This window comes from Saccopteryx leptura, chromosome 1 (genome assembly GCF_036850995.1).
Source record: "Saccopteryx leptura isolate mSacLep1 chromosome 1, mSacLep1_pri_phased_curated, whole genome shotgun sequence".
Lineage (NCBI taxonomy): Eukaryota > Metazoa > Chordata > Mammalia > Chiroptera > Emballonuridae > Saccopteryx > Saccopteryx leptura.
This window is the reverse complement of record NC_089503.1, coordinates 281710938-281736395: the sequence shown is the minus strand read 5'-3', so window position 1 is coordinate 281736395 and position 25458 is coordinate 281710938. Positions and strand designations below refer to the sequence as shown.

The following is a 25458-nucleotide window of genomic DNA, read 5'->3' as shown; positions in this document are numbered from 1 at the left end:
TTCTTAAGTAACCTGTATTCCACTTATCACGAATTTCATTACTTTTCCTCAACATGTTGAACTTTGTCTTCTCCATGTTTTAATACTGATTATTATTTCCTTTGCTTTCCATATTCTTATCCTCAAGCTCTGTAAAAATATTTTTACCATTCTCTAAGAATTATCTCCAAATTTGCCCCTTCCACTACAATTATTTGTATTTTCTTTAAAGCACTAATAATTCTTTACCATAATAGCTTTACTTGTATCTCAGTTCCCACACTAAACTATAAACTATTTATAATAGAGTTAGTTGGGACATATATAACAGTACACTTAATAAAGCAAAGTTTTAAGTTTCTTGACATTAGCACCAGACTTTTGACATAATGGCCTCAGTAATATCTGAAGAACCAAATTGAACTTCTGCAGGAGTATCCCCATAAAATCCAAAGAATATCATAGTATTGTAAGGTGCAATGAATAGATAAATGTTTAGTATATTTTGCAATGAAGAGTCAAGTAATAGGAACAAAAGACACGTAACTAAAAGCTTCCTACTATTAGCAGTCACCATTAGCAGAAACTGTCATTGTAATGTGCCTTCAACTGTAAAGGATACCAATTAAGCAGTAAGTTATAATCAATATCTTTTCCCATTGATAACATAGGACAAGGTAGCAGAAGTTCCCAAATCTTTTTTTTCCATGCCTTTTTCACTAGAGATCATGCTAAAGTAGGTTTCTATGGCATCCTCAGTCTAAATCAGAACCACAGAACCTTTTTTCTTTTTCTTTTTAGCAAGAGAGAGAGAGATAGAGACAGAGGCAGAGGCACACAGAAAGGGAGAGAGATGAGAAGCATCAATTCATATTTGCACACTTTAGTTGTTCACTGATTGCTTCTCATACATGCTTTGACTGGGGGCTCCAGCAGAACCAGTGACCACTTGCTCAAGCCAGACACCTCGGGCTTCAACCCAATGAATTTTAGACTCAAGCCAGTGATCATGGGGTCATGTCTATGATCCCACGCTCAAGCCAGATGAGCCCAGTGCTCAAGCCGGCGACTTCCGGGTTTTGAACCTGGGTCTTCAGTGCCCCAGGTCGACACTCTATGCAATGCAATACCACCTGATCAAGTCAGAGTTACAGAATTTTATCTAAAATAATTCAAACAGTGAAGTAAAAATACATAACATGCTGTATCAGAATAATCATATTTTATTTATTTTACAAAGAAGCTAAATAGATTTTTCAGCTATCAAAATGTCTCTCATGGCCCTGGCTGGTTGGCTCAGTGGTAAAGCATCAGCCAGGTTTGATTCCTGGTCAGAGCAAACAGGAGAAGTGACCATCTGCTTTTCCACCTCTCCCCACCCCCCTTCTCTTTCTTTCTCTCTTTTTCTCTCTCTTCTCCTCCCTCAGCCATGAATCAATTGGTTCAATGGAGTTGACACCCCAGGCACAGAGAATTGCTCCTTGATGCCTCTGCCTAAGGCATTAAAAATAGTTCAGTTGCCAAAAATAGAGGAGGGCCCCAGATGGACAGAGCATAGCTCAGTAAGGGGCTAGCCAGTGAATCCCAGTCAGATGCATGAGGGAGTCTGTCTCTCTGTCTCCCCCAGTCTCACTTATTTTTTTTAAAAAGTCTCTCTTATTTCAGTTATATTGGGATAAAAGTGGAAAAAGTAGTAATTTTTCAGGTCAGATAAACTTTTGTATCTGTAATCTGAAAATACATCTAAATAACACATTAAATTATTATCAAATTGTTTTTGCTTCATATAACACTTTCATCATCGTGAACATAATGCAAAACTTTTGCCTTATGAGTAATAAACATGTATCAAAACTCTATCAATATATAATTTTTAAGCTTTCCAACAAAGAATCTAAGAGAAATTCAATAAGATATATTAGGAGCTCACCATTTTTTTGAATTACACAAGTCTGCCGTTTACCTTCATCATTTGGAACACCAAAAATTTCTATACTCACTAATGCGTTAGCTTTGTTAGATGATGAATAACTACTGGGAGGCAACTGCATACCACTGATAAGCTGTGCAAAAATATTTAAATACAAGAGTTTAACAGAATCTCAAACTGCATCAACATTTAATTTCAAAATAAAAGTGAATTGTAAACACTTGACAGATTCTAAGTCAGTTTCCCTTTAATAATGTGAAAGTACAAAATAAAGCAAAATTTAAAAGTTAACATTTTATCCTCATATGAATATCTGGAACATGTCTAAATTATTCCATTGGGTTTTTGTTTTGTTTTGTTTTTTGTTTTAGAGAGAGAAAGGGGGACAGACAGGAACAGACAGACAGCAAGGGAGAAAGATAAGAAGCATTAATTCTTTGTTGTGGCACCTTAGTTGTTCAGTGATTGCTTTCTTATATGTGCCTTGATGGGGGTGGGGGGTGGGGGTGGGGGGTGGGGGCTGGGGGGGCGGAGGCTCCAGCTGAGCCAGCGATCCCTTGCTGAACCCAGTGACCTTGGGCTCAAGTTGGTAACCTTGGGCTTCAAACCAGTGAACTCTGAGCTCAAGCCAGCAACCATGGGGTCATGTCTATGATCCCATGCTCTAGCTGGCAATCTCAGAATTTCAAACCTGGGTCCTTAGCATCTCAGGTCGATGCTCTATTCACTGCACCACCACCTGGTCAAGTTACTAATTTGTGATTTTAATAGGATCCACATTGCCCAAGGTTTATGTTTCAACATGTGTTTTTTATTTATTTATTTATTTTTGTATTTTTCTGAAGTGATAAGCAGGGAGGCAGAAAGACAGATTCCTGCATGCACCCGACCAGAATCCACCCAGCAAGCCCACTAGGAAGTGATGCTCTTCCCATCTTGAGTGTTGCTCTATTGCAATGGGAGCCATTCTAGCACCTGAGGCAGAGGCAGGAAGACATCTTCAGCACCCGAGCCAACTTTGCTTCAATGGAGCCTTGGCTGAGGGAGGGTAAGAGAGAGATAGAGAAATAAAGGAGAAAGGGAAAGGTGAAGAAGCAGATGGCACTTCTCCTGTGTGTCCTGGCCAGGAATCGAATCTGAGACTTCCACTCTACTACTGAGCAAACCGGCCAGGGCTGTTTTTTATTTTTAAAGTATTTGTTATCATTATTAAAAAGCAGTGCCTAAAAGCATTGTTATGATCATCTTTTACTGTAATCAAGCTGAGTTACTCTAGTAACATGAACTATTTTTATGTTCATATTGTATATATACAGCAAAAATTAGAAGCAATAGAAATACAACTTCAATTTCCTAGATAGCATTTTATGATAGTATAATTTATATATTTAGATAATTTATCACAAAGTTCACATTATCTGTTGTTGTCTATATTATCATAGATAACCTGTATCTGACAAATCCATTATTTCATGTGTATAGTAGGGACTGGGTATCAGAAAAAATGCTTAACAAAGTAACTAGTTATTGTTTTACTTAGCCTCTTATTAGTCAAGCTAATTGTGGGAGCAAAGATTTATTTTATTTTAGGAAACAAAGCTTGAACAAAAATCAATATTTGAAGTATATTTAATTTATAAAATGTACTAATGTAAAAAATGAGGCATAATTTTAATTTTTGAATATTATAATAATAAAGAAACAAATAATTAAGCTTGAAAAGGAAAAGAAAGAAGAAAAGTAATTTTTTCTTTTCTACAGCTATAAATTAAGGCATTAGCTTAAAAACCAGGGTGACCACAAATATTTAACAACCAGTATGGAATAGGCATCAATTAATCAGCATAAACACTATGGTAATTATAAACAACTAGTACACCAATACCAAAACCTACCAGTTGAATATAAGTTCTGCAGATAATAAGACCTTGCCAATACGGAAAAGGTTCTCTATTGGTATACCACATGTTATCTAGTTAGAGAATTGTCTAACTAAATAAATAATAACTGAATATGAAAAATGAAAAGGAATTTAGAATATTGTTCAAATAATTTATATATCTGACTCACAAATCCCTTCAAGGGACAACTACAAAGGTGAGATGTCAAACAAAAAACCTTCAGTGGTCAATCAGAGTAGCTCTGCTTTTATTTTTTGGGCTTATTTATGAGATCTGGAACTTCTTTAAAAAAAAAAAAGGCTTCATAGTTTATATAAGCTTGAAATGAACTTGCCTAGTTCAAAACTCTTAGTTTGCTGATGACAAAAAATAAATGAAATATGCTGAATGACATCATCAAGGCCATAAAAAAGCTTAAAAAAAAAAAAAAGCTCTTGATTCCCATGTCATGTCCTCTACAATTTGTGCAAGTCATAATGTAATGAGTCACATTGCTCCCTAGGATGATCAAAGCAGAAGGGAAGACCCACATGGCTAGGGCAACAGCTTTCTGGAAAAATTATTAACTCTGTCTGTATCACACCATGTCACTTACACCCTTACATGACACCCCTTATAATACAAACAGATGGCATTTGTAAACATCTGTGTATACTAGCTATCTTCTATCTCTGCTTTCTCAATAAAAGAGTGTGTATGTTCTCTTTATTATTCTCAACATGAAAAAGAAACAGCCCATTCAATTAACCTACTCGTATTGAACATACATTTTCTGTCAGGCACTGTGGATAAGAATTGAACAAAAGACAGTCGTTATCCTTAAAAGATCCTCAGTCAAGTGAGGGAGAATGACAAGTACTACAGGTAAATTAACAATTATAATATAGTGTAATAAATACCTAATATATGCAGGGATAAGGTGTTATGAAAAACCAGGAGGAAACTGAAAAATGAAAATGAAGTACAAGTAAGTGTAGGAATAAACTTCCATAAAAGAAGTGACTCAGGCCCTGGCTGGTTGGCTCAGTGGCAGAGCGTCAGCCTGGCGTACAGGAATCCTGGGTTCGATTCCTGGCCAGGGCACACGGGACAAGCGCCCATCTGCTTCTCCACCCCTCCCCGTCTCCTTCCTCTCTGTCTCTCTCTTCCCTTCCCGCAGCCAAGGCTCCATTGGAGCAAAGTTGGCCTGGGCACTGAGGATGGCTCCATGGCCTCTGCCTCAGGTGCTAGAATGGCTCTGGTTGCAACAGAGCGATGCCCCGGATGGACAGAGCATCTCCCCCTGGTGGGCGTGCTGGGTGGATCCCGGTCGGGCGCATGTGGGAGTCTGTCTGACTGCCTCCCCGTTTCCAGCTTCAGAAAAATACAAAAAAAAAAAAAAAAAAAAAAGAAGAGACTCAAGTTTTAAAAAATGAGTCAGAACACAATAGGCAGGTGAAAGATGGAAGAATACTCCAGTGAAAGAAAATAGCAATACGTGGAGGTATCATCATGGACAAAGAAAGCTTCCTTATCATTACAGAATAAGATGAAAGGCTGGAAGTGGTGAGAGATGGGCCAGAGAAGTAAGCCAAGACCTGACTAGGAAAGCAATCAAGAGACACATATAATGTTAAGTAGGCACAAAAATGTTAATATTGTAGCAAAATCTGTCTGGTCAACTTGTAAAGATGGCAGGAGGACTAAGGCAGGTTACCTGAACACTCCTTAGAAGCAAAAAGAAAAGATGTGATGACAGGTAACAAATTCCTAAAATAGGATAGCAGCAAATGATTTCAGACCAAGAAAATAAATAAGGAAGACATTTAAGAATAAGTTGCATAGACTTTAGGGATGGATTGGACATGGAAAGTGAAGAAGATGTGAAAGAGAAGAATGTCTCCCAATTTTTAACCTGAGATAACTGAATCAATTAATTCAAGTTAACTCATGACATTTAAATAAAATAAAAGTATATTTGACTAGAAGGAATGTTCAAGCCTTAATACTTTAAGTTTGACAGAACAGTGATTAAGTAGGAATGCTAAGTAGGCTACTAAAAATATACTTTTTTGTTTGTCTGTTTTTTGTTTTTTGTTTTTACAGGGACAGAGAGAGAGTCAGAGAGAGGGATAGACAGGGACAGACAGACAGGAACGGAGAGAGATGAGAAGCATCAATCATTAGTTTTTCGTTGCGAGACCTTAGTTGTTCATTGCTTGCTTTCTCATATGTGCCTTGACCGTGGGCCTTCAGCAGACTGAGTAACCCCTTGCTCGAGCCAGTGACCTTGGGTCCAAGCTGGTGAGCTTTTGTTCAAACCAGATGAGCCCGCGCTCAAGCTGGCAACCTTGGGGTCTCGAACCTGGGTCCTCTGCATACCAGTCTGATGCTCTATTCACTGCACCACCACCTGGTCAGGCTATACTTTTATATTCCCAAAGTGGGACTAGATTAAAGACTTGAGCATTATTGGTGGTTGAAACCATGACACAAGTAGAATATTTAGTTTGAGATGAGAATTAAGAAAAAGCCTTAGGCAACATAAAAATATTTTAGTGTAGATAGAGGAAGAGGAACCTGCAAATGAAAATGGGAAAGAATTGTTTTGGACGTAGGGGAAAAAGAATACAGAAAGCCCCAGACAACCAGCAAGATTTGTGTGCAGTAAGGAATCTTAAAGGGTGGCTGATTCATTTTTTCTTTTCACTAAAATAAAGAGAACAATAGACTAATTGCTTTTTAAAAAATGAGAGTAGGGGAGATAGAGAGACAGATTCCCACATGCACCCCAAACAGGATCCATTTGGCAACTCCTATCTGGGGCTGATGCTTTGCCCATCTGGGGCCATGTTCACAACTGAGCTATTTTTAGTGCCTGAGGTGGAGGCATGATGGAGCCATCCTCAGCACCCTTGGCTAACGTCCTCAAATTAATTAAGCCATGGCTGCGGGAGGAGAAGAGAGAGAGAAAGAAGGGGAATGGGTAGAGAAGCAGATGGTCACTTCTCCTGTGTCCCCTGACTGGGAATCAAACTCAGGACTTCCACATGCTGGGTTGATGCTCTACCACAGAGCCATCCAGTCAGGGCAAGACACAAAAAGGCAACAGCAAGACTTCGCAGATATGGAAGGATGCAGAAATAGCACCCATCTATACTACCTAAAAAGATTAACAGAAATTTAAAATGTATTTAAAGAATTCAATGAAACTCGAAATAGTAATATATACTACTTAGTTTAGACAATAACCAAAACAAGGAAAAGAAAAAGTTATTAATTGTAAGGCCAGTGGCCACCACCATCATGGCCATTCCACATGCAGGTTCCCGTTAGATTTAGTCAGATGGTAAAAAAAACTGCAGAGCCAAAAACTGGTGGGCCATTCTTTATTCTAGCCTCAGACCGGGCCAGCAAGTAAACACAAACACACAGGGCTTCAAAAGCCATTCACACATTTTCTAGTTCCACAACCAGAAGAATCTTCTCCAAGTTTTCCTAGAATCAAAGGCCCCCCACCAGCCTCAGTTCCCTCTAGTTCCCCATCTCCTTCTCTCTGCACAAACTCTGCAAAAACATGACTTCCTCCTTCCTCCTCCTCCTTCTTCTTCTTCTAAAAAACTATCTGGTACCACAAAAACAGCCTTCTCCAGCACACATTAACATAACAATGGTCCTTCCCAAGCAGGAAGGTAATTAGCAGTTTCACCTGGGCAGTGTTATTCACGTGGGCAGCACCATTTTTAACAAAGTGAGCATAAAAATCACATTTTACAAACTTATTTGCCCAACATTAATCTTTATAATTTTTGAATTAAAATTAAAAAAGGAATACTAAACTTATAATAACATTGTAAAGAAAGTTTAATGGACAATACCTTGCCACATTCTAGTAAGAGTATCACTTAATCCATTTGGGGATGTACTCAGTGCTGTAGGCAATTTCTACCTATCCATTAGATACTCCTATTTTACAGTCACAAAACCCCTAACTACCAGAAGAATAGTCAGCTACATAGTTCATTGGCACTACTTCCTGCAGTGACCAGAATCATTTTCATTCCATTCATCTTTGCTTTATTGTCTTCCCACATTAATCTCTAGAAAACAACTCTTAAACTCTCTCCCATTCTCAGCTGGGACAAAATGGCTTGGGCCTAAATTGGATGAAAGCAGTCCCCTAACTCCTGTAACTTTATGTCAGTAGAGGAAGCAGCTAAGATGGGAAAAGTTGCAGAGAAGTGCTATCTGGAGGTTCTCGGGTTTCCTCCGCACTCTTACCCCTCACCCCCCACCCCCCCAGTCCCCAACCCGTTCCACCCCCGACATCCAGGTAACAGTGGTGGGAGAGCTTTCTCCTCTGCCAGCAGGGTGCTGCAGTCATAACATGAAACACAATAAATTTGACCAGGGACAGCAATATAAGTACCACAATTCCAGAATAGAATCTGAGATGGTTCATACGGTTCTAGGAGCAACTAGTTAAACATAGAGAGGAACCAAGGAGACCACACTCATCCTTTTTTTTTTTTTTTTTTTTGCAAACTACAGGTACAAATACAATCTAAAATAGAATTGCTCAAAATTAAGAGGAGAAATAAAGGTGAGGATTTTCAAGATATGGTGAAATTAAAAGAAAAAAAGAAAACAAACACAACACTTATGGAAGAATAAAAAAGCTTTTGAAAAGACTATAGAAAACTATGCATTTTAGACAATTATTTTTGCTCTCTATGAAATTACACAGGATGCAATAAAACAAAAGATCAAAGATGGAATAAGAAGATAGTAATCAGGAGAAGGGTAGAAATAAAAAGCAAGCAATATGAGGTAAAACAATATAGGGAAAACTAATAATGCAGGTGAGAAATTCACATCTACATTCGAAGCAGTAAAAAATAAAATCAAATTCAGAGGATAATCAAATGCAGAGGGAACAAGAAAGTGATCAATTTGACACAAATTAGTAACATGAAGAGAAGACATTCAAGGAAAGCATATGAATATGTTTAGTCTCTAAGTAATCAGGAATATTCAGAGACATAACGGGGGAAAGTCTTGAAGGATAAAGGTCTAATTCTGAGGCTAATGAAAAGCAAGTAGTTCTTAGAACTTCCTGGTCAAATTTCTTGAAGTTATAGAGGAGGAAAAAAAGGCAGCATATCCCCAACATAATGAGTGTGCTTAACTCAGACTTCTCTATCACAATATTAAATGTCTATAGACAATGAAATAACATAAATAATCTTTAGAGAGGAAACGGTTTTAGCCTCAATATTTCTAGTCACAGGTTGATAATCAGGCAAAACATCAACTGAAAGATATTTTTTTGAAAACAGAAGGATGCTAAAATAACAGCCACCTATAATGCCTAAAAAAAGATTAACAGAAACTTAAAAAGCATTGCAGGAAATCAATGGAACTCAAAATATTAATGTGTACTCTCTAACATATAATAACCAAAAATGAAAAGTTATTAATCTTACCCTTATCATAAGTGTAAGTGGATTGCTGCCTTCTAGTGCTTCATATGGATGAAACTCTGATTTATTGCCTCGTAGGAACTGTGGCTTCAAAATATATCCAGAACCACCATTATCCAAAAATTTCCCATTTTGAATGTCCATAGGCAGACCAGGGGTCTGAAAATTTAAGGCCACTGTAAGGAAAAGTATTGTGACATTGTCAGGAAATGGAGGGAAAAGCTAAAAAAACATGTTAATAGACTTAATGAAACCACAGGTTTTATATCTTCAAACATTTTAAGAGCAAACCTCATTAGTCAAATAATATTTCCTCCTGCCATGTCTATATTATGAAGGTGAGTTTTAAAGTTTAATCTATAAATTATTTTACAGTTTTGAGTCAAAAAATCAAAATGACATACAGTGTGGATTATAGAATAACATTGTACATGTCAGATAGCATCCAGTAGATATGAGAATAAAGAAAATCAGTACATTAAATGCAGGAAGGGAAGACACCAACTATATCATAAACTATCAGGTCCAAAGAGTTATCACTTGAGGAAAAAGTGAGAAAAAGGCAGAGCAATAATATTGTTAAAATATAGAAATACTTCCATATAAGTTGGTAAATAGCTATTACATGCAATACCACTCTCCACCCTCCAACACGCCCCCACCATCCTGACCCTGCTCTCCCCCTCTCTGCAAAACCACAGGCTTTGGCACAATCCAGTAGCAGGATGGTAAACACTTGGCACTTTCTGACTGGTTAGTGCCAGTGCTATAAGCTGATCAGTTTGACACAGGGAGAGTTTAGTAAGGACAAATAAAGCCATGTAATCTCATTCACTTTTCAACTCTGAATGCAGAAATTGGTGTAAAGTACAAAAGGCAGAGGTGACTTAGTTTGAAAAGGCCCTCAGCAAATCTTTCAAGCAAAGGACTTGACCTCCTGTCTTAAATCCATTTTGAGTTCCTTTCTCCCTTTTTACACTTCCCACGCTAACTTTTCATAAATGTACTCCATGCTCCCAACTTTCACCTAGATTTACCCCCTCTAACACGTTTAGGAATGACTTCAACTCTTGAAACCAATGACTTATCATTATTGCTGACTACAAAACACTCAGAGCCAAAAAAATCTTCATAATAAGCTCTTTTCAAGAATCTTTCATTAATTTATAAAATTTACTTTATCTTATCTTTACAAAAATTCAATATCTTATATATAACATACCCATTTGACAACCTACATTCCAAAATTCTTGAGGATTAAAATTAGAAGAGCCTGTTCTTGTTGCTTTGGGATATATTCTGGTAATAAACTTCTTGGTGTGAAGAATAAACTCACGGGCTAAAAATAAATTATTAACACACTGAAAATTTTTAAACAAATTATATAAACTTCTTTGTCTATATATATTATATAATTATACAGTAGTTTCAACAATTTGTATGTATACTGTCTTGGCAAAAATATTTGCAATTCATATAAATCAAAATAAATTCATGCTTTTGTGTCTGGCAGTGTTATTCACTGTTATTGAGAAGATAATTTATTACAAAATTTTATGCACACTAATCATTCAGTTAAGAAAAGTGATTAGATAATATATTTGGGGTTTTTTACATCTAAATTAATTTCACTTTGACATAAATATATAAAAAATTCCAAAATAATATGCATCCATTTTTAAAAAATAAAAGTAGTATGATTTCACATTTTGCCTTTTCTTTGGTTTCCACACTAGGACAGAATTATATAAGTCATATAAAGCTATATGATGCCATAGAAATTAATCAACCAAATATTTAATGGGTTCTCTGGGTTGAAATTAAAGTTATACAATTCAGCTGCCAACCCTAACAACTACATATGCCCCCTAAACACATTCAATCTTTGTTTGCATCCTTCCATTGAAAGAGAACTGGCTACATCCCAATACTTCTGATTACCTATTTCCAATGTTTTTCTTACTGAGATAAGGTTTATACTTGTAGTGTACACACATGGAGTCTATTTGAGATATATATATATATGATATATATAGTTTCTATATATTCTTATATATTCTTTATGTTTCTACTTTTATTTTTGACACTTTATTTTTTTATTTTTTTATTTAAATCATTTTATAATTTTCAATTACTTGACATCCAATATTACATTAGTTTCAAGTACAATATATACCCCAGTGATTAGACTTTGTATAATTTATGAAGGGATCGTACCAATAAATATCATACACATCTGACACCATACATAGGTATTAGAATTTTATTGGCTATATTCTTGATGTTGTACTTTATATCCTCATGACTAACGCATAACAACCAATTTGTACTTCTTAATCCCTTCACCTTTATAATTCTATTTAAATCACTTGAGATGCAAAACTAATTTATACCCTTTACCATTGAACACCCCTTCAAACTTCTGCACACAAATTTTGTCTCTCTAAGGTTTTTATTCTTTCACTAGGCAGTTTCTGTTCTCACAACCATTCCTGCTAATATGGTGACCAATCAGGGGATAAATAATTAATACCTATGACCCACCATATATTTGATAGTCAAACTAGAACAGATCATTGCCACGCTCGTCCTGAGTACTACTCTTTCAAAGTATATATTATCAAGGAAAACATTAGTTACTGAAGTTAACGTTAATTACTGTTAACTTCCTCAGTTCTCATTTTTAGAAGTTATGCATTCCTTGAGACAAAGTGTATTTTGAAGATACTCATGTATAAATGCACCATGTGTATACTAGTCTTGTGATCCCTTGTCCAGTCTTAAATTAGGTGTTTATCTTTAGGTAAAACATGTACTTTTCTGGGTTTTAATTTTCCTCATCTACAAAGTGATAAACATGAATAATCACTAAAAACTTTTAACATAAAAGTGATGTTTTGTTACTTCTGATTAACATTTAGAAATTAAAACAACCTATGGTATTACAAATGCATTTAATGTTTATTTTAAGTAAGTGATAAAATGAAATTTAAAAAATAATAAATTAAGCCACATATAATCTCTTCACTCAGTAACCACCGATAACTTCTTGGTATAACTCTTTCCATTATTTTATTATATGTATATATTTATTTTTAATGCAATCATATTGTTTATTTCATTTTATAAACTTTTTTTTACTTATTAAAATAATATGAAAATCATTTTACTTCAATAATACAATAGTCCCTCGTGGGGTTAGGTTCCAGAACCCCCCATGATAGGTGAAAATCCACAAAGTAGAAACCTTATATTTATTTTATTAGTTATATATTTTTAAGGCTTTATAAACCCTCCTCACACTCTTATAAACCTTTCCCACATTGTTATTAATTCTTATTAACCTTTTGCACATTTATTTTGCTTATTTTACCACAAAAATAATTAAAAATAATAAATATATAAAAACACATAAACCACAAAATCCTGCAATATAGCAAAAAATCCACAATACAAAATTAAATATATACACTTTCAAAATCTGCAATACAGTGAGACCACGAAAAGTGAACCACGATGTGACGAGAGATGACTGTATTCTCTTACAACATTATTTTAATGACTAAAACATATTTGTATATATAAAAATTTCTGTTTCTTATTTTTTCTTACTATAAACAATGTTTATTATGGTTTTTAATATGATGAATATCTTTGCAGCACACCTTTGCCCACATTATTAATTATTTACTATTGACTTTGGATTCAAGAAAAATACACTATACACTTTCCAAAGAGATGGTGATCTTACACTTTATAACTCTACTCATAATTAACAGTCCCTTGCCAGAATTTAAGCAAGTGTTTAATATAATGAGAGGGAGAGAATTATTAGTACTTTTGCTGCATCCAAAGTTCCCATGGCCATGAACAACAGAACATATTCAATAGTTTGACGGGACAAAGACTAATAAAGTAAGTCATTCAAATTCATATTCTATTGACAAGACTTCACAGTAAAATGTACTTTATATCACAACTCAAGTATTGTTTTATTTATAAATAAATTTTATTCTGACTACATACAAAACAATCTATTCCATCCCATTTCATTATTTTAACTGTGGTCCATACTTGCTGAACTGATTTTTGGTCACAATCTGAAGTTTAAAAACAAAAATAAAAAGGCTCTAAAATATCTAGGGTTTCTCTGAAAGGTAATTTAAGGAGATGAGCTAAAGTATACCTCTAAACCCTTGGGTACTGGTGGACAGCCAAATGAGATTAACCAACAGATAAATTAGAATCCACATTTCTAAACAGCCGACAGCTTCTCTCAAGTCAATTGTAAGTGCTGATTTTCATGCCAGTGGGGTTTTTATACAAGATGGTAGACTGCAATTATTTGGAAGGATTTGAAGAGTAACCTTACTATTGAGTTAATGACCCCTTCCTTTTTAAGGTGAGGATATTCCGTGCCATGTAAGTCAAAGAAGAGGGTAGGGTCTGCTTCCCAAATTCTTTCCTGGGCTTTGTTGCATCTTGGCTTGACCAAACAGAATAATCCACCTCAAATTTAGAATCCAAAGATAAGTAAAAGAAGATGTATAGACAGATGTCCTCTGCAGGTATACCGTGGTAGTGCACTCTCTACAGAAATACACAGTAGTCTGCCCTGGGTGCCATCTTCTCCCTGTCCTTCTCCTCAGACACACAGCCTCCAAGTTTACTGAACTCAGCAGCTCTTATATGCTACTAAGTCCAGAGTTCACCCTGGCTCCAATATCATTGCCATAAACATTCATCTTTTCCCCACAGGCATCCTCATCCTTATGCTTGCTGTCAGGAGCATCATTCAGAAACACACTTGAGATCACGTAATTCCTGAGATTTCAGTCTTCTCCTGCTCGTATTTGATTCCAAGACGAAGTTCAGGTTACTTGTAAATAGGCTCTTCCTTCTTCTGCAGCCTTGTCACTCTCTGTTCTCCCATATAAACTACTCATCACAGCCCTGCCCACAAAAGTGTCCACACTAGAAATTCTCAATCAAAATTTTGTGATTTAAAGAAGGTGATTATCGATTGAGCTCTGTGAAATAAAACTTAATATAACCCGAGGCATATAACCTTTTTAAAATTATGTTAAATATGTTGAAATTTTATAAGAATGTACTTTTTATAAGTATCATTGACCCATCTTTGCGCCTTAGCAGTGAATATAACTTATTTAAACACTTCCATCTGTTTGAATCATAAGAATTTACCTTTCAGCTTGGAAAGTCTTCGAGCTGTTGTCTCTCCAATAGAATTAGTTTCATTAAATTGTTGATACAGTTTTGAATGGTCAAAGTTTCTGAACTTCTCAGCTTTAGTATAAATGACAAGATCAGATAAGGCCATGGCCAATTTTACCTTTGTGGATAAAAGTAAAATGCAGTGATTTCACATTTTTGCACTAATAGTTTGAAATTTTTCTTCTCCAACAAAGAAAATATGCTCTCATATCAATGATTTTTGCCTTTCCATAAGATTATCTCCTAAAAAACTATTTGGATGGGGTCAGTGTGATATTTTTTTATGTAACAGTAGTATTGAATGTTAATATGAAACAACTCACACCGAAAATTACAAATTAATATATTCCAAGTATTGAAGATGGCATTTATCATTATTTCCTTTTTCCCCCAAAGACCTCAGTTTGTTCTCATGAATTGTACAAATTTAGGAATTTTTGTCATGAGTAAGTTGTATTTCCAAGATGCTCTAACATTTTGGAGCAATTTCTATTGTGTGGTGTACATTGGCCCTTTTACAACCCTGAGTCTATATCCTCTACACTTCTATTAGCACCTTCCCAAGTTTTGTTTTTGGAAAACATTTCTTGCTCATGCTCAATCTATGTGCTTACATATCAATAATATGAATGTGGCCTGACTAAGCAAAGCTTTGCCTTCCCTCAGCAACAGTAATTAGTTCAGGGATGTGCATATAAGTGGGTCATAGCTATTGTACAAGAAGAATTCGCTTGGTCAGCTGAGAGGTAAGTTTTTCACTGATTTTAACCTGAGAGCATACACAGCTTTGCCACGACTTACACCAATATAGAGAAAGTGAGGCTGAAGTTGGAGAAAGAAACTCCTGTGGGCTTTGCTTGAGATCCTATACCAAGTCATTCCTGAGAGTAGAATTTCTTTTGCTAAACCTTTTATTTATGTAGTCCAATTAATTAATTGGGACAAAAATTAATTAACTTTACTAAAACCAGAGAAATTAGTTTTGTGTCACTTGCAACTTAATATACTTTATGTCATGTTCATTTGTATACTTATAATACTGTATATTATAAAAAGTAATTTTCGTGTTTCTGACAACATGAACTCCTTGAGAGCAGAGACATTAAGTTGTTCGTATCTTTTATGCACTGCACAATGCATAGTACATAAGAACACATAACAGCCTGACCAGGTAGTAGCACAGTGGATAAAGCATCTGACTGGGACGCAAAGGACACAGGTTCAAAACCCCAAGGTCACCAGCTTGTGCCTGGGTTCACCAACTTGACCAGCTTGAGCCTGGGGTCTCTGACTTCAGTGTGGAATCACAGACATGACCTCATGGTCACTGACTTAAGCACAAAGGTCACTGGTTTGAGCAAGGGGTCACTTGCTCTGTGATTACCCCCTCCCCAGCCAAGGCACATATGAAAGAGCAATCAATGAACAACTAAGAAGACTAAGGAGCTACAACAAAGAACTAATGCTTCTCATCTCTTTCTTTCTTGTCTGTCTGTCCCTTAGCTGTCCCTCTGTCTCTCTTTCTGTCTCTGTCACAGAAACACACACAAACACACACACACACACAAAACATATTTGCCACTATATAGAAAAATGTAAAAACAAACAGGAAGGGATAACTTTTAAAAATTCTTTTCCACTGCTAACTGTTTTCAAAATAATTTAAATGATAGACTAAAGGTTCTACAAGAAGAAAAAGATTTTTGGCTCCAAGAAAAAATTTAATTCTCCACCAATAAGAAAATAAGGTAACTTTTCAATCACTTGGAAATTTTCATCAAATCATGAATTCACCTTTTTTTTCTTGAAACGTGGTAATTTAACTCTACTCCTTGACTCAGTTTCCTTTTCTGGAATGTATTTTAAAGCATGCACTGATACTGATTCTTTGACTTTGTCCTCTTCCTCTTCTTGATCTATCTCTTCATATTCTTCAAGTTCCTCTACCTGACCATGCTTATCAGAACCTCTTCTTGCATGGGTTTCTGTTAAGGTTCCTATTTTCTTGTTTTTAACTAATATTTTGAATTTTAATGCCTACAGAAAAGACAAATACAATTACACATTTACCAGTAAGTTTGTATTTGCAACAGACATTAAAAAATCTTTTATCGTATTTTCAACTAGCTCACAGTAGTAAGGTCCATAGAGCTCCATCTTTTTCCATATCTCTACAAATACCCTAATCGACACCAGTGATATTATGGTATTGACCAAAATTCACCAAAATATCAGCCTGTTATAATTAAGATTTGCTGTAGCTTTTGTTCTTTTATATTCTACAAAGTGCTGTATTTGATAAACTTGAAATACATGATGCATATGTGTGTGTATATGTTAAAATATATGTTATATATATTTTGTACAATATGTTAAAATATTTGCAATGTTGCAACTTCTGGTAGTAAATACTTCAGGTCATTATTCTTTTATCTAACAATAAAAAGTATTTTAAAGAGATTGGTATATAAATATATCTACTGTAGTGTCTGGCATCCATTATAAACTAAATTTAAATTGAAGATGTATAAATGTTCTTCACATTTTAATTGTATCACAAACAAACATCATCAACTTAATATTTCCCATCCATCAAAACTAGGGACATAACAATTCAAAATCAGGGCCACTCATTCTAAATACAAACACTCTGGTTCCCATCTGTCACTTCATTATTTCCTCCCTTTTTAAATATTCATTAAATAACAAATATACTTATTAAGAGTCTGCTATGTTGTATACAATGCTGCAAAAATCTAGACTACGAAGTTCCTCATGGATCTTTGTCCCTTCCCTTTGTCATCCTCAGGTACCCACTCAAATTACTCCATCATCTTGGGCCTTCTCTTTTTCACCGGGGCCTTTAAATTACTCTCTAATGCAGTTTACCAAAGTGTACTCAGCAACTGTGTGTATCAAAAGGATCACCTAGGGAGTTTGTGTGGATTTCTGGGATCTACTTCAAAATTACAGAATGAGACTCTGAGTTGTGGGACTGGAATGATGCCTCTTTAACAAGCATCCAGGCATTCTTTTGTACACTGAAGACAGTACAGCTTGAGAAAATGACTTTATCTCTAATTCCTCATCTACTCATTAGAAAGTATTAAGTATGGAAGCAAAAACTTTAATGAAAACTATATATTCAAATGTTAAAAACAGATGTATATATAAATAATAAGAATAGGGGTTCTATCCCTAGAAAACTAAAAATTATTATAATTTAATGAATGAGAATCTGATTCTTAGATTAAATCTTTCCTGATATCTCTAGCACTTTACACAAGTTATTTAATATTTATTTTCTATCACAACTGAACAAATTTAGTCTGTGATCATTCCTGTGAGGTGAAAGTTTCTCCATATGTGCAATTTATTTTGTCCATCTCAGTTTTATTAGGAGCCCAATATACTTCCTTTTATTACTGTCAAAACACCTCCACCTGTAAATTCTTCACTCATTTAAATTAAACAAGAAAAAATATAAAGGGGAATATTCAAATACTGCTCTGCACCAAAATGATAACATGTCAAAACTAAATAATTTGTTGTTAGACAATACTATCATGAAAAAAAAAAAGGTTTATCTATCACCAGATAAAAATTGGATCCAGCAGAGGAAACTAAGAAAGAAGAACCAGAGAAGAATCAGGAAAGCCTCAGGAATGTGGTGTGACAGAAGAGAAAGTTTTAAGGGAGGAACGACGCCCCCACAGTATTGATTGTTGTCGAAGGAACAAGTCAGATAAAGACTGAAATAGGTCCATTAGAATTTATCAGTAGGAAAGTCTTTGATTACCACAGTGAGATATTTATTACGGAGTTGGAGCAGGAGCAAAGCTGATTAGGTAGGTCGTGCGTGAGGAGATGCAGAAATGGAAATCTGGGTTGAGACAAGGAATGATAAAATAAAGAGACAGCTGGAGAGCAAACTGACATCCCGATGGTCGGGGAGGGGTAGTGTTTTTAGACCGAATAATTAAGTATGCTTAACTGAAGTTGAAAAGAGGTCCATAGACACAGTTAAATTGAAAAAAGCATATTTAAAAGGGGGGGCCTGCTACCCAGGTTCTAAGGTATTGATTAGGCTTGGACTCTATTTTATAGATCTTTGTTTCTTTCTTAGCCATTTGCTTATAAAACATACCAAATTCCTGTGGGCTAATATTAATTGACTTTGAAATTTTAGAATCATAGCATTATGACACACAGTAAAAAAAAGGTTTGTGTACATATATCTATATATCATCTTTTTCAAAATATAGTCACCTAAATGTTCACAGAAACATTTTCCAAGCAATACAATGCAAAGATACACCTCTATAAATAACCAAATCTAAGCATTTTCATAGATTTCTAGCCCAGTTTCACAGGCCAGTATAATAATGACACGCTTTTTTTGTTATCGTTCTTAACCTGAGCTTCTCAGACAAAATGTTACCTCTGGTGAAGGTAGTTTGTCTGGAAAATCATCAAGCATATCAGAAAGCAAGGCATCTCCCAAAATAGACTGCAGGTCGTCGGCCATCACTTCTTGTTGAGAAGGGGAGCAGTGATTTTCTAGAGAGAGCACCACTGGGTATTCAGATGTCTAAAAATTAACCATCACTACAGTTATTTCTCAGAACTCCTCAATAACTTTAATGCAATTAGCAGAAGCACTTAATCTATTTTAATACTTACTTCTAATGTTCAGTACCTTTGTAAAATAATTATTATTTCAACTGAAAGTACTTTCAAGTTTGACAAAAGAAGGAACATTAAATCAATATAAAAAGAAAAATTATTACTATTTGCATCAGAAGTTTCAGAAACAATTAAAGCACCCAATAGTGGGTACATGTTTAAATCTATTCTGGCATATCCATTTAAAAGAATGGTATTGGTCTGTTAAGAAGAAGGTGCAGTTATGTATATTGCTATAGAAACTTGTGTATTGCTTAGTCATATAAAGAAAAGCATGTTGCCAAAAAATGAGACTCTACATTTTTATTTTTTCAAATCATATATTAACCTTTTCAAATAAATATATATGTATGTTTATTTAGATGGTTGTCAATGTGAGGAAAACTTTAAAACTGACAAATTAAGGAAAATGTTCATTTTCTATATTTTCAGTTTTAAATTCTAAAATCAAAGCTCATTGCTTTATAACTAAAAACAAAGATATTTCCAGTTTTTAATAATATAAAATATATATTAAATAAGGGTGACTCTACAAAGATATTTTCTGCCCATACTCACTATTGCCAATTTAAAATTTGCCATATAAAACACTCATTTTGGATCTTATTCATAATTATTTTATTTTGTTTCCATGTATGATCATCAGGACACAAATTTAGCAACTTATAGACAAGCCAGGGAATTACACAGTCCACTGCATTATTCCAGATATTTGAATGGGAGATATTATATTTCTTCAATATGTGAGTATCTTAGTTTCTTGTGGGTGCTGTAACAAATTAATAACAAGTTGGTTGCTGAAACAACAGAAATGTATCTCTCAATTCTGGAGGCCAAAAATTTTAAATCTGTTTCACTAGCAAAAAAAATTACTTCATAGTATCAAGAGGCTCTGGGGCAGATCTGTTCTTTATTTCTTTCAGCTTCTGATAGTTGCCCAAACTCCTTGGCTTGCAGCCATATCACTCCAATCTCTCCCCTCATCTTCACATTGTCTCTTCTTCTGTGTGCACAAACTCTTCTTCTATTTCCCTCTTACAAGGATACATATGATGGTCTTTAGGATCCACACAGATAACACCAGGGAACAATTTTTTTTTTCATTTCTGTTGCATGAGGTTTTAGAACTGTTTCTATATATGTCTGCATCGCTGATTCCAAATCTGAAATCCATTTTTTGGTGCATGCTCTAGTTTTTATGAAATTTTAATTTTTTTTGTTACAGTTAATGGCATGCATTGGTTTTTAAATTGGAGTTAAAGGGCAATGACTCTTGGATTGAACATAACTACAAGGCAATTAATGTTTTACAAACATCACTTTGACATAATTGTAGTTGCTTTTAAATGTAAAAAATTATTATCTGATAAAAACACCCTCTTATTTTAAGATTGAATCATGGCTTCTTTGAGTAGGCATAAATGTAAGAATAGTCCTGACCTTTGTTATATATGTGGCTGTTACACACTTCAATGTCAAAGGCACAATATTTCATCATTCGTGACATGTGCATATATTGCCTATTTTCAAGTTCCCCTAGGCAATCAAGACAAGAATTGGGCTCCTCATATTATATGTCATAATTGTGAGGAAATGCTTCATGACTGGACAAAAAGAAAATGCAAAAAAATGCCTTTTGGTATTCCCATGGTTTGGCATGAACCTAAGAACCACAGCAGTGACTGTTATTTCTGTCTGATCCATACAAAGGGCATTGGCAAGAAAAAAACGGCATATGATCACATATCCTAAAATTCCTTCAGCAGTATAGTGTATCCCACACTCTGGAACACTCCTAGTTCCAGTTTTCAATGGTTTTATTTCTTCTAAAGATGAAGAAAGTGAACATGGTGATCAAGTGTATTTGATAAGATGCATGAGGAAATGGTTGTAGAATCTGAAGGGTCTTCTTCTGATGCCAAGCAGTCATTAACCCCTCAGCAGTTTAGCCAACTCGAATTGAATGACTTAGTAAGAATGACATTAAAATTGTCCTCAACTTTCTGAAGTTTGAGGAGCATAACTGGATCATTTATGTGGATCTTAAAATGGTAAATTTCCTGCTAGGACAACAGAGAGGTTTCACGAAGTATCCTTGCTTTCTGTGTTTGTGGGACAGCTGAGCTTGGGAGAAACAATGGACACAGAAGGAGTGGCCGAAACGTGAAGCTCTGGAAGTAGGAAAGCAAAATATTGTGAATGAACCTGTAGTTAATCAAGACAGGATCATTTTTTCCCCACTTCACATCAAACTTGACTTAATGAAGCAGTTTGTTCAGGCTTTGAACAGAGAAAGTGAATGCTTTCAAATTATTATTTCTGCTTTTCCTGCCTTATCTTTCGAGAAGATAAAAGCAAGTGTATTCGACAGACCTCAAATTCAAACCCTCATACATGATGAAGAATTTTCCAGGAAAATGAATATGGAGGAGAAAGCAGCATGACAGTCTTTTGTGGCAGTTACAAAGAACTTCCTTGGAAACAAAAAAGCAGAAAACTATGAACTTCTGGTTCAAAGGATGCTGTTGGCTTTCCGCGACAGTGGATGTAGCATGAACATTAAGATTCACTTCCTGAACAGTCTCCTTGATAAGTTTCCCAAAAATCTTGGAGCTGTTAGTGATGAGCAGACTACTGCTGGAGCATCAAATGAGATTGTCCTCAACAAGTACACAAACACAAGAGCTACAAATGCAAATTTTTGCCTGAATAGAATTTAAATAAGTTTTGCACAAATTTTATGATTAAAATAAGTGTTTTAATATGTTCTATTTTGAAATTGTAGACAAATTCTGATGCAATCATATCTTTTAGTGTATTAGTATATTTACTGCATTTATATGAATTATTATATTTTCACAAAGATGATGCCCAAGAAGACATTCTACTTCATTATGTTAAACTAAATGTTGAAAATTTTACCATAAGATGAAAACCTAAAATTTTGAATTGCAAAAAAACTGTAACTTACAGAGAAAAGTTAATGTCAGATTTGAGATCAGCACACTCGAGTTAGGTAAGAACAAGTGTTTTTGTGGATGCAACAAAAATTTTGTTCCCCAGTGTGATCTAGGATAAAAAATTCTCATCTCAAATTTTTTATCTTTATCACATCAGCAAAGACCCTCTTCCAAATAGAGTGATATTCACAGTTTCCAGAAATGACAACCTAATTTGTTCAGGGGCCTTTATTCAGCCTATTACAATATACATTCTCATATGTACCCCAAAATAAGAAGTGATTTTAAGATGGCAAATTGATGGTCTAGCAGCGGATGGAGTTCTTGATTAGGCTTTGACTTCTCTCACTGAGGAGAGCTCTTCTATTTTTTTTCTTTCTATCTATCTTTCTTTCTTTCCTTTTTTTCTTTCCTTTTTTTCTTTCTTTTCTTCTTTCTTTCTTTCTTTTCCTCCCTCCCTCCTTCCCTTTTTCTTTCTTCTTTCTTTATTTTTTTCTCTTTCTTTCTTTCTTTCTTTCTTTCTTTCTTTCTTTCTTTCTTTCTTTCTTTCTTTCATCTCTTTTTGCTTCTGTTATGGTCTTTGGCTCCAACCTCTAGAAAGGTTCTCTTGTCTTTTATCTCTTTGACTACATCTAAAGTAGGTATTGAGGAGTTTGATTTCCTTGCAGCTCACTTTCTGACATAGGGTTGTTTTAAGTCTTGCCTAAGAGTTGTATCTGTGTTTTATTTTGGGTTTAGCAATATAACTACCTTAAAAACTTTGCTTCCTTATAGGTTTGCTTCTAGTAAGTTATATGTCCCATTACCTATACCCAAAGTTCTTTCCTAATTATACTTACCGAGTCTACATTCATTGATCTTTCCTTTTCAAATTAATGGTAGAAATTTGAACCTTCAATCTAATCTTAACTGCAAAATTGTTACTTTGTTCAATTGAGAAAGCTCAGTGAGTCTTTGTTACTCAAAGCTTCCTTTTCATTCTGTCTCCATCTCTTTAGAATCTTAAAGGCTATAGAGGTTTACAATCTTGCAAGTCCTTTGAATTTTTAGATTATCTCTATTTCCTTTCATTTCCTTGGTTACCCACCCTAAATAAAGTGAGAGAGTTTGCTATACAAATATTTGGAAAACATATTGCAGATTAAGGGTTAATATTGCAAGTGCAAAGGCTTTGAAATGTATCTGAGAAAGTGGAAGGAGGCCAGAATGGACAAACAGACAAGGGAGAAAAGAGAAAAAATTAAAGAGGTAACAGAAAACTGGAACTGTAGTGTTTGGGGAGTCATGGTATAGATTTTAGCTTTTATTTTGAGTGGGATTGAAAGTTTTGAGAAGGAGAATGACATGATCTGACTTACCAAAGTCACTCTGGCTGATACATTGAGATGAAACTGCAGGGGAGGAAGAAAAGAAGCAGGAACATCGGATAAGAAGCCATTATAACAATCCATGTGAGGAGTTATGGTGTTTCATCAGGACAGTGACAATGAGGATAGGAAGAAGGGATTAAATATATATTTAATATTTTGTATATATTTTGACAGGAAAGCCAAGAGGATTTGGTAGAGAACTTATTGAGAGGTTGGAGAGAAGGAGAGGAGGGTTAAAGTTGACAAAAAATTATTTATTTTAGGCTTGAACACATATAAGTTACCATTCAGTGAAATTGGGAAGACTATAAGAAGAACAGGACTGGCAGAAAAAAAGTAACTGGAGCTCAGTTCTAAACACATTATATTAAATATGCCTGTTAAATATGCAAGTAGAATGTCTGTAGTTGTCTGTATTGGTGTAGAGTTCAAGGGAGAAGTTTGTGTAAAAATAGAAATTTAGAATCATTAGATATATGTTCAAGAGAATGAATGCCATACATACATCAATACTTTAAATTATAAAAGAAATTTTCCATAATTTATATTTTGTGAATATTTAGTATTTTATAATCTTTTTCAAATAAATAGTAAATTAATTTTAATTTGTGATTTTAAGTTTTGTTTATGTTTATAGATAATGTACTAACCTATTTAAGAGAAGTTTAACTTGTTAGATATGCATTAATTTATTAGATATACCCTAACCCTAAGTACTCAGTAACATTATGTTAAATCTCCTCAATTTTACTACTACTGAAATATTTTTAAAAAATCAAATATACTAAGTAAAGCACTTTAAAATATCTAAAGATGCTTAATTAGCCAAGTTTATAAATGGGATCAAGTATTATTCAAAATTAGGTGATTGCTAAAACCTGGTTAATTTATATACTAGGGTTTATAAGCTGACTTTAGAAACTCTAGAAGGAAATAGATCGTTGAGTCTGTAGTTTTAATGATTGAATAGTAATTTAAATCCAAAGTTTAACTTCTAGACATTTTTGCTGTATAAATAGCTGCTCTCATAGTGATTTAAAAATGCTAACAAGCCTGACCAGGCAGTTGCACAGTGGTTAGAGCATCAGACTAAGATGCAGAGGACCCAGGTCAGAAACCCTAAGGTCGCCAGCTTGAGCACAGGCTCATCTGGTTTGAACAAAGCTCACCAACCTGAGCCCAAGGTTGCTGGCTTGAGCAAGAGGTCACTAGGTCTGCAGTAGCCCCCTGGTCAAGGCACATATGAGAAAGCAATCAATAAGCAACTAAGGTGCCCAGTGGGGATCTGGTGTTTCTCATATCTCTCCCTTCCTGTCTGTCTGTCCTTATCTGTCCCTCTCTCTGTCTCTCTTTGTCTCTGTCACCAAAAAAAGACCAGCAATTGAGATAATATACTTTTGACACATTTTATTTTTGTCTTGAAAGTAAAATAGTTTAATATTGACAAAATACTTACTATTATATAGAACAGTATTTCCCAAACTTTTTTGATCATGCTCACATTAAGAAATATATTTTATGGCCCTGGCCAGTTGGCTCAGTGGTAGAGCATCGGCCTGGCATGTTAAAGTCCTGGGTTCGATTTCTGGCCAGGGCACACAGAAGAAGCAACTATCTGCTTCTCCACCCTCCCCCTCTCCTTCCTCTCTATCTCTCTCTTCCCCTCCTGCAGCCAAGGCTCCATTGGAACAAAGTTGGCCCGGGCGCTGAGGACAGCTCCATGGCCTATGCCTCAGGTGCTATAATGGCTCCGGCTGCAACAGAGCAACCCCAGTGGGCAGAGTATCACTCGCCAGGTGGATCTTGGCCGGGCGCATTCAGCAGTCTGTCCGACTGCCTCCCCGGTTCTAACTTCAGAAAAATACCAAAAAATATACATACTATACAGTGTGTCCGTAAAGTCATGGTGCACTTTTGACCCGTCACAGGAAAGCA

The 25458-nt window shown here is 35.2% G+C and overlaps 1 protein-coding gene across 1 annotated transcript in view; it reads right to left on the bottom strand.

The window, feature by feature from the left end:
- The window catches only part of PLCZ1 (phospholipase C zeta 1), a 55621-nt gene that overhangs the window by 3235 nt on the left and 26928 nt on the right, over window positions 1–25458 (bottom strand). Inside the window, exons 5-10 of the mRNA XM_066361126.1 lie at window positions 18949–19098; window positions 16302–16544; window positions 14478–14625; window positions 10495–10611; window positions 9276–9448; window positions 1910–2042 (exon numbers count right to left, since the gene is read on the bottom strand). Coding sequence (XP_066217223.1) covers window positions 1910–2042; window positions 9276–9448; window positions 10495–10611; window positions 14478–14625; window positions 16302–16544; window positions 18949–19098 — 964 coding nt within the window. The remainder of the gene's footprint in view (window positions 1–1909; window positions 2043–9275; window positions 9449–10494; window positions 10612–14477; window positions 14626–16301; window positions 16545–18948; window positions 19099–25458) is intronic.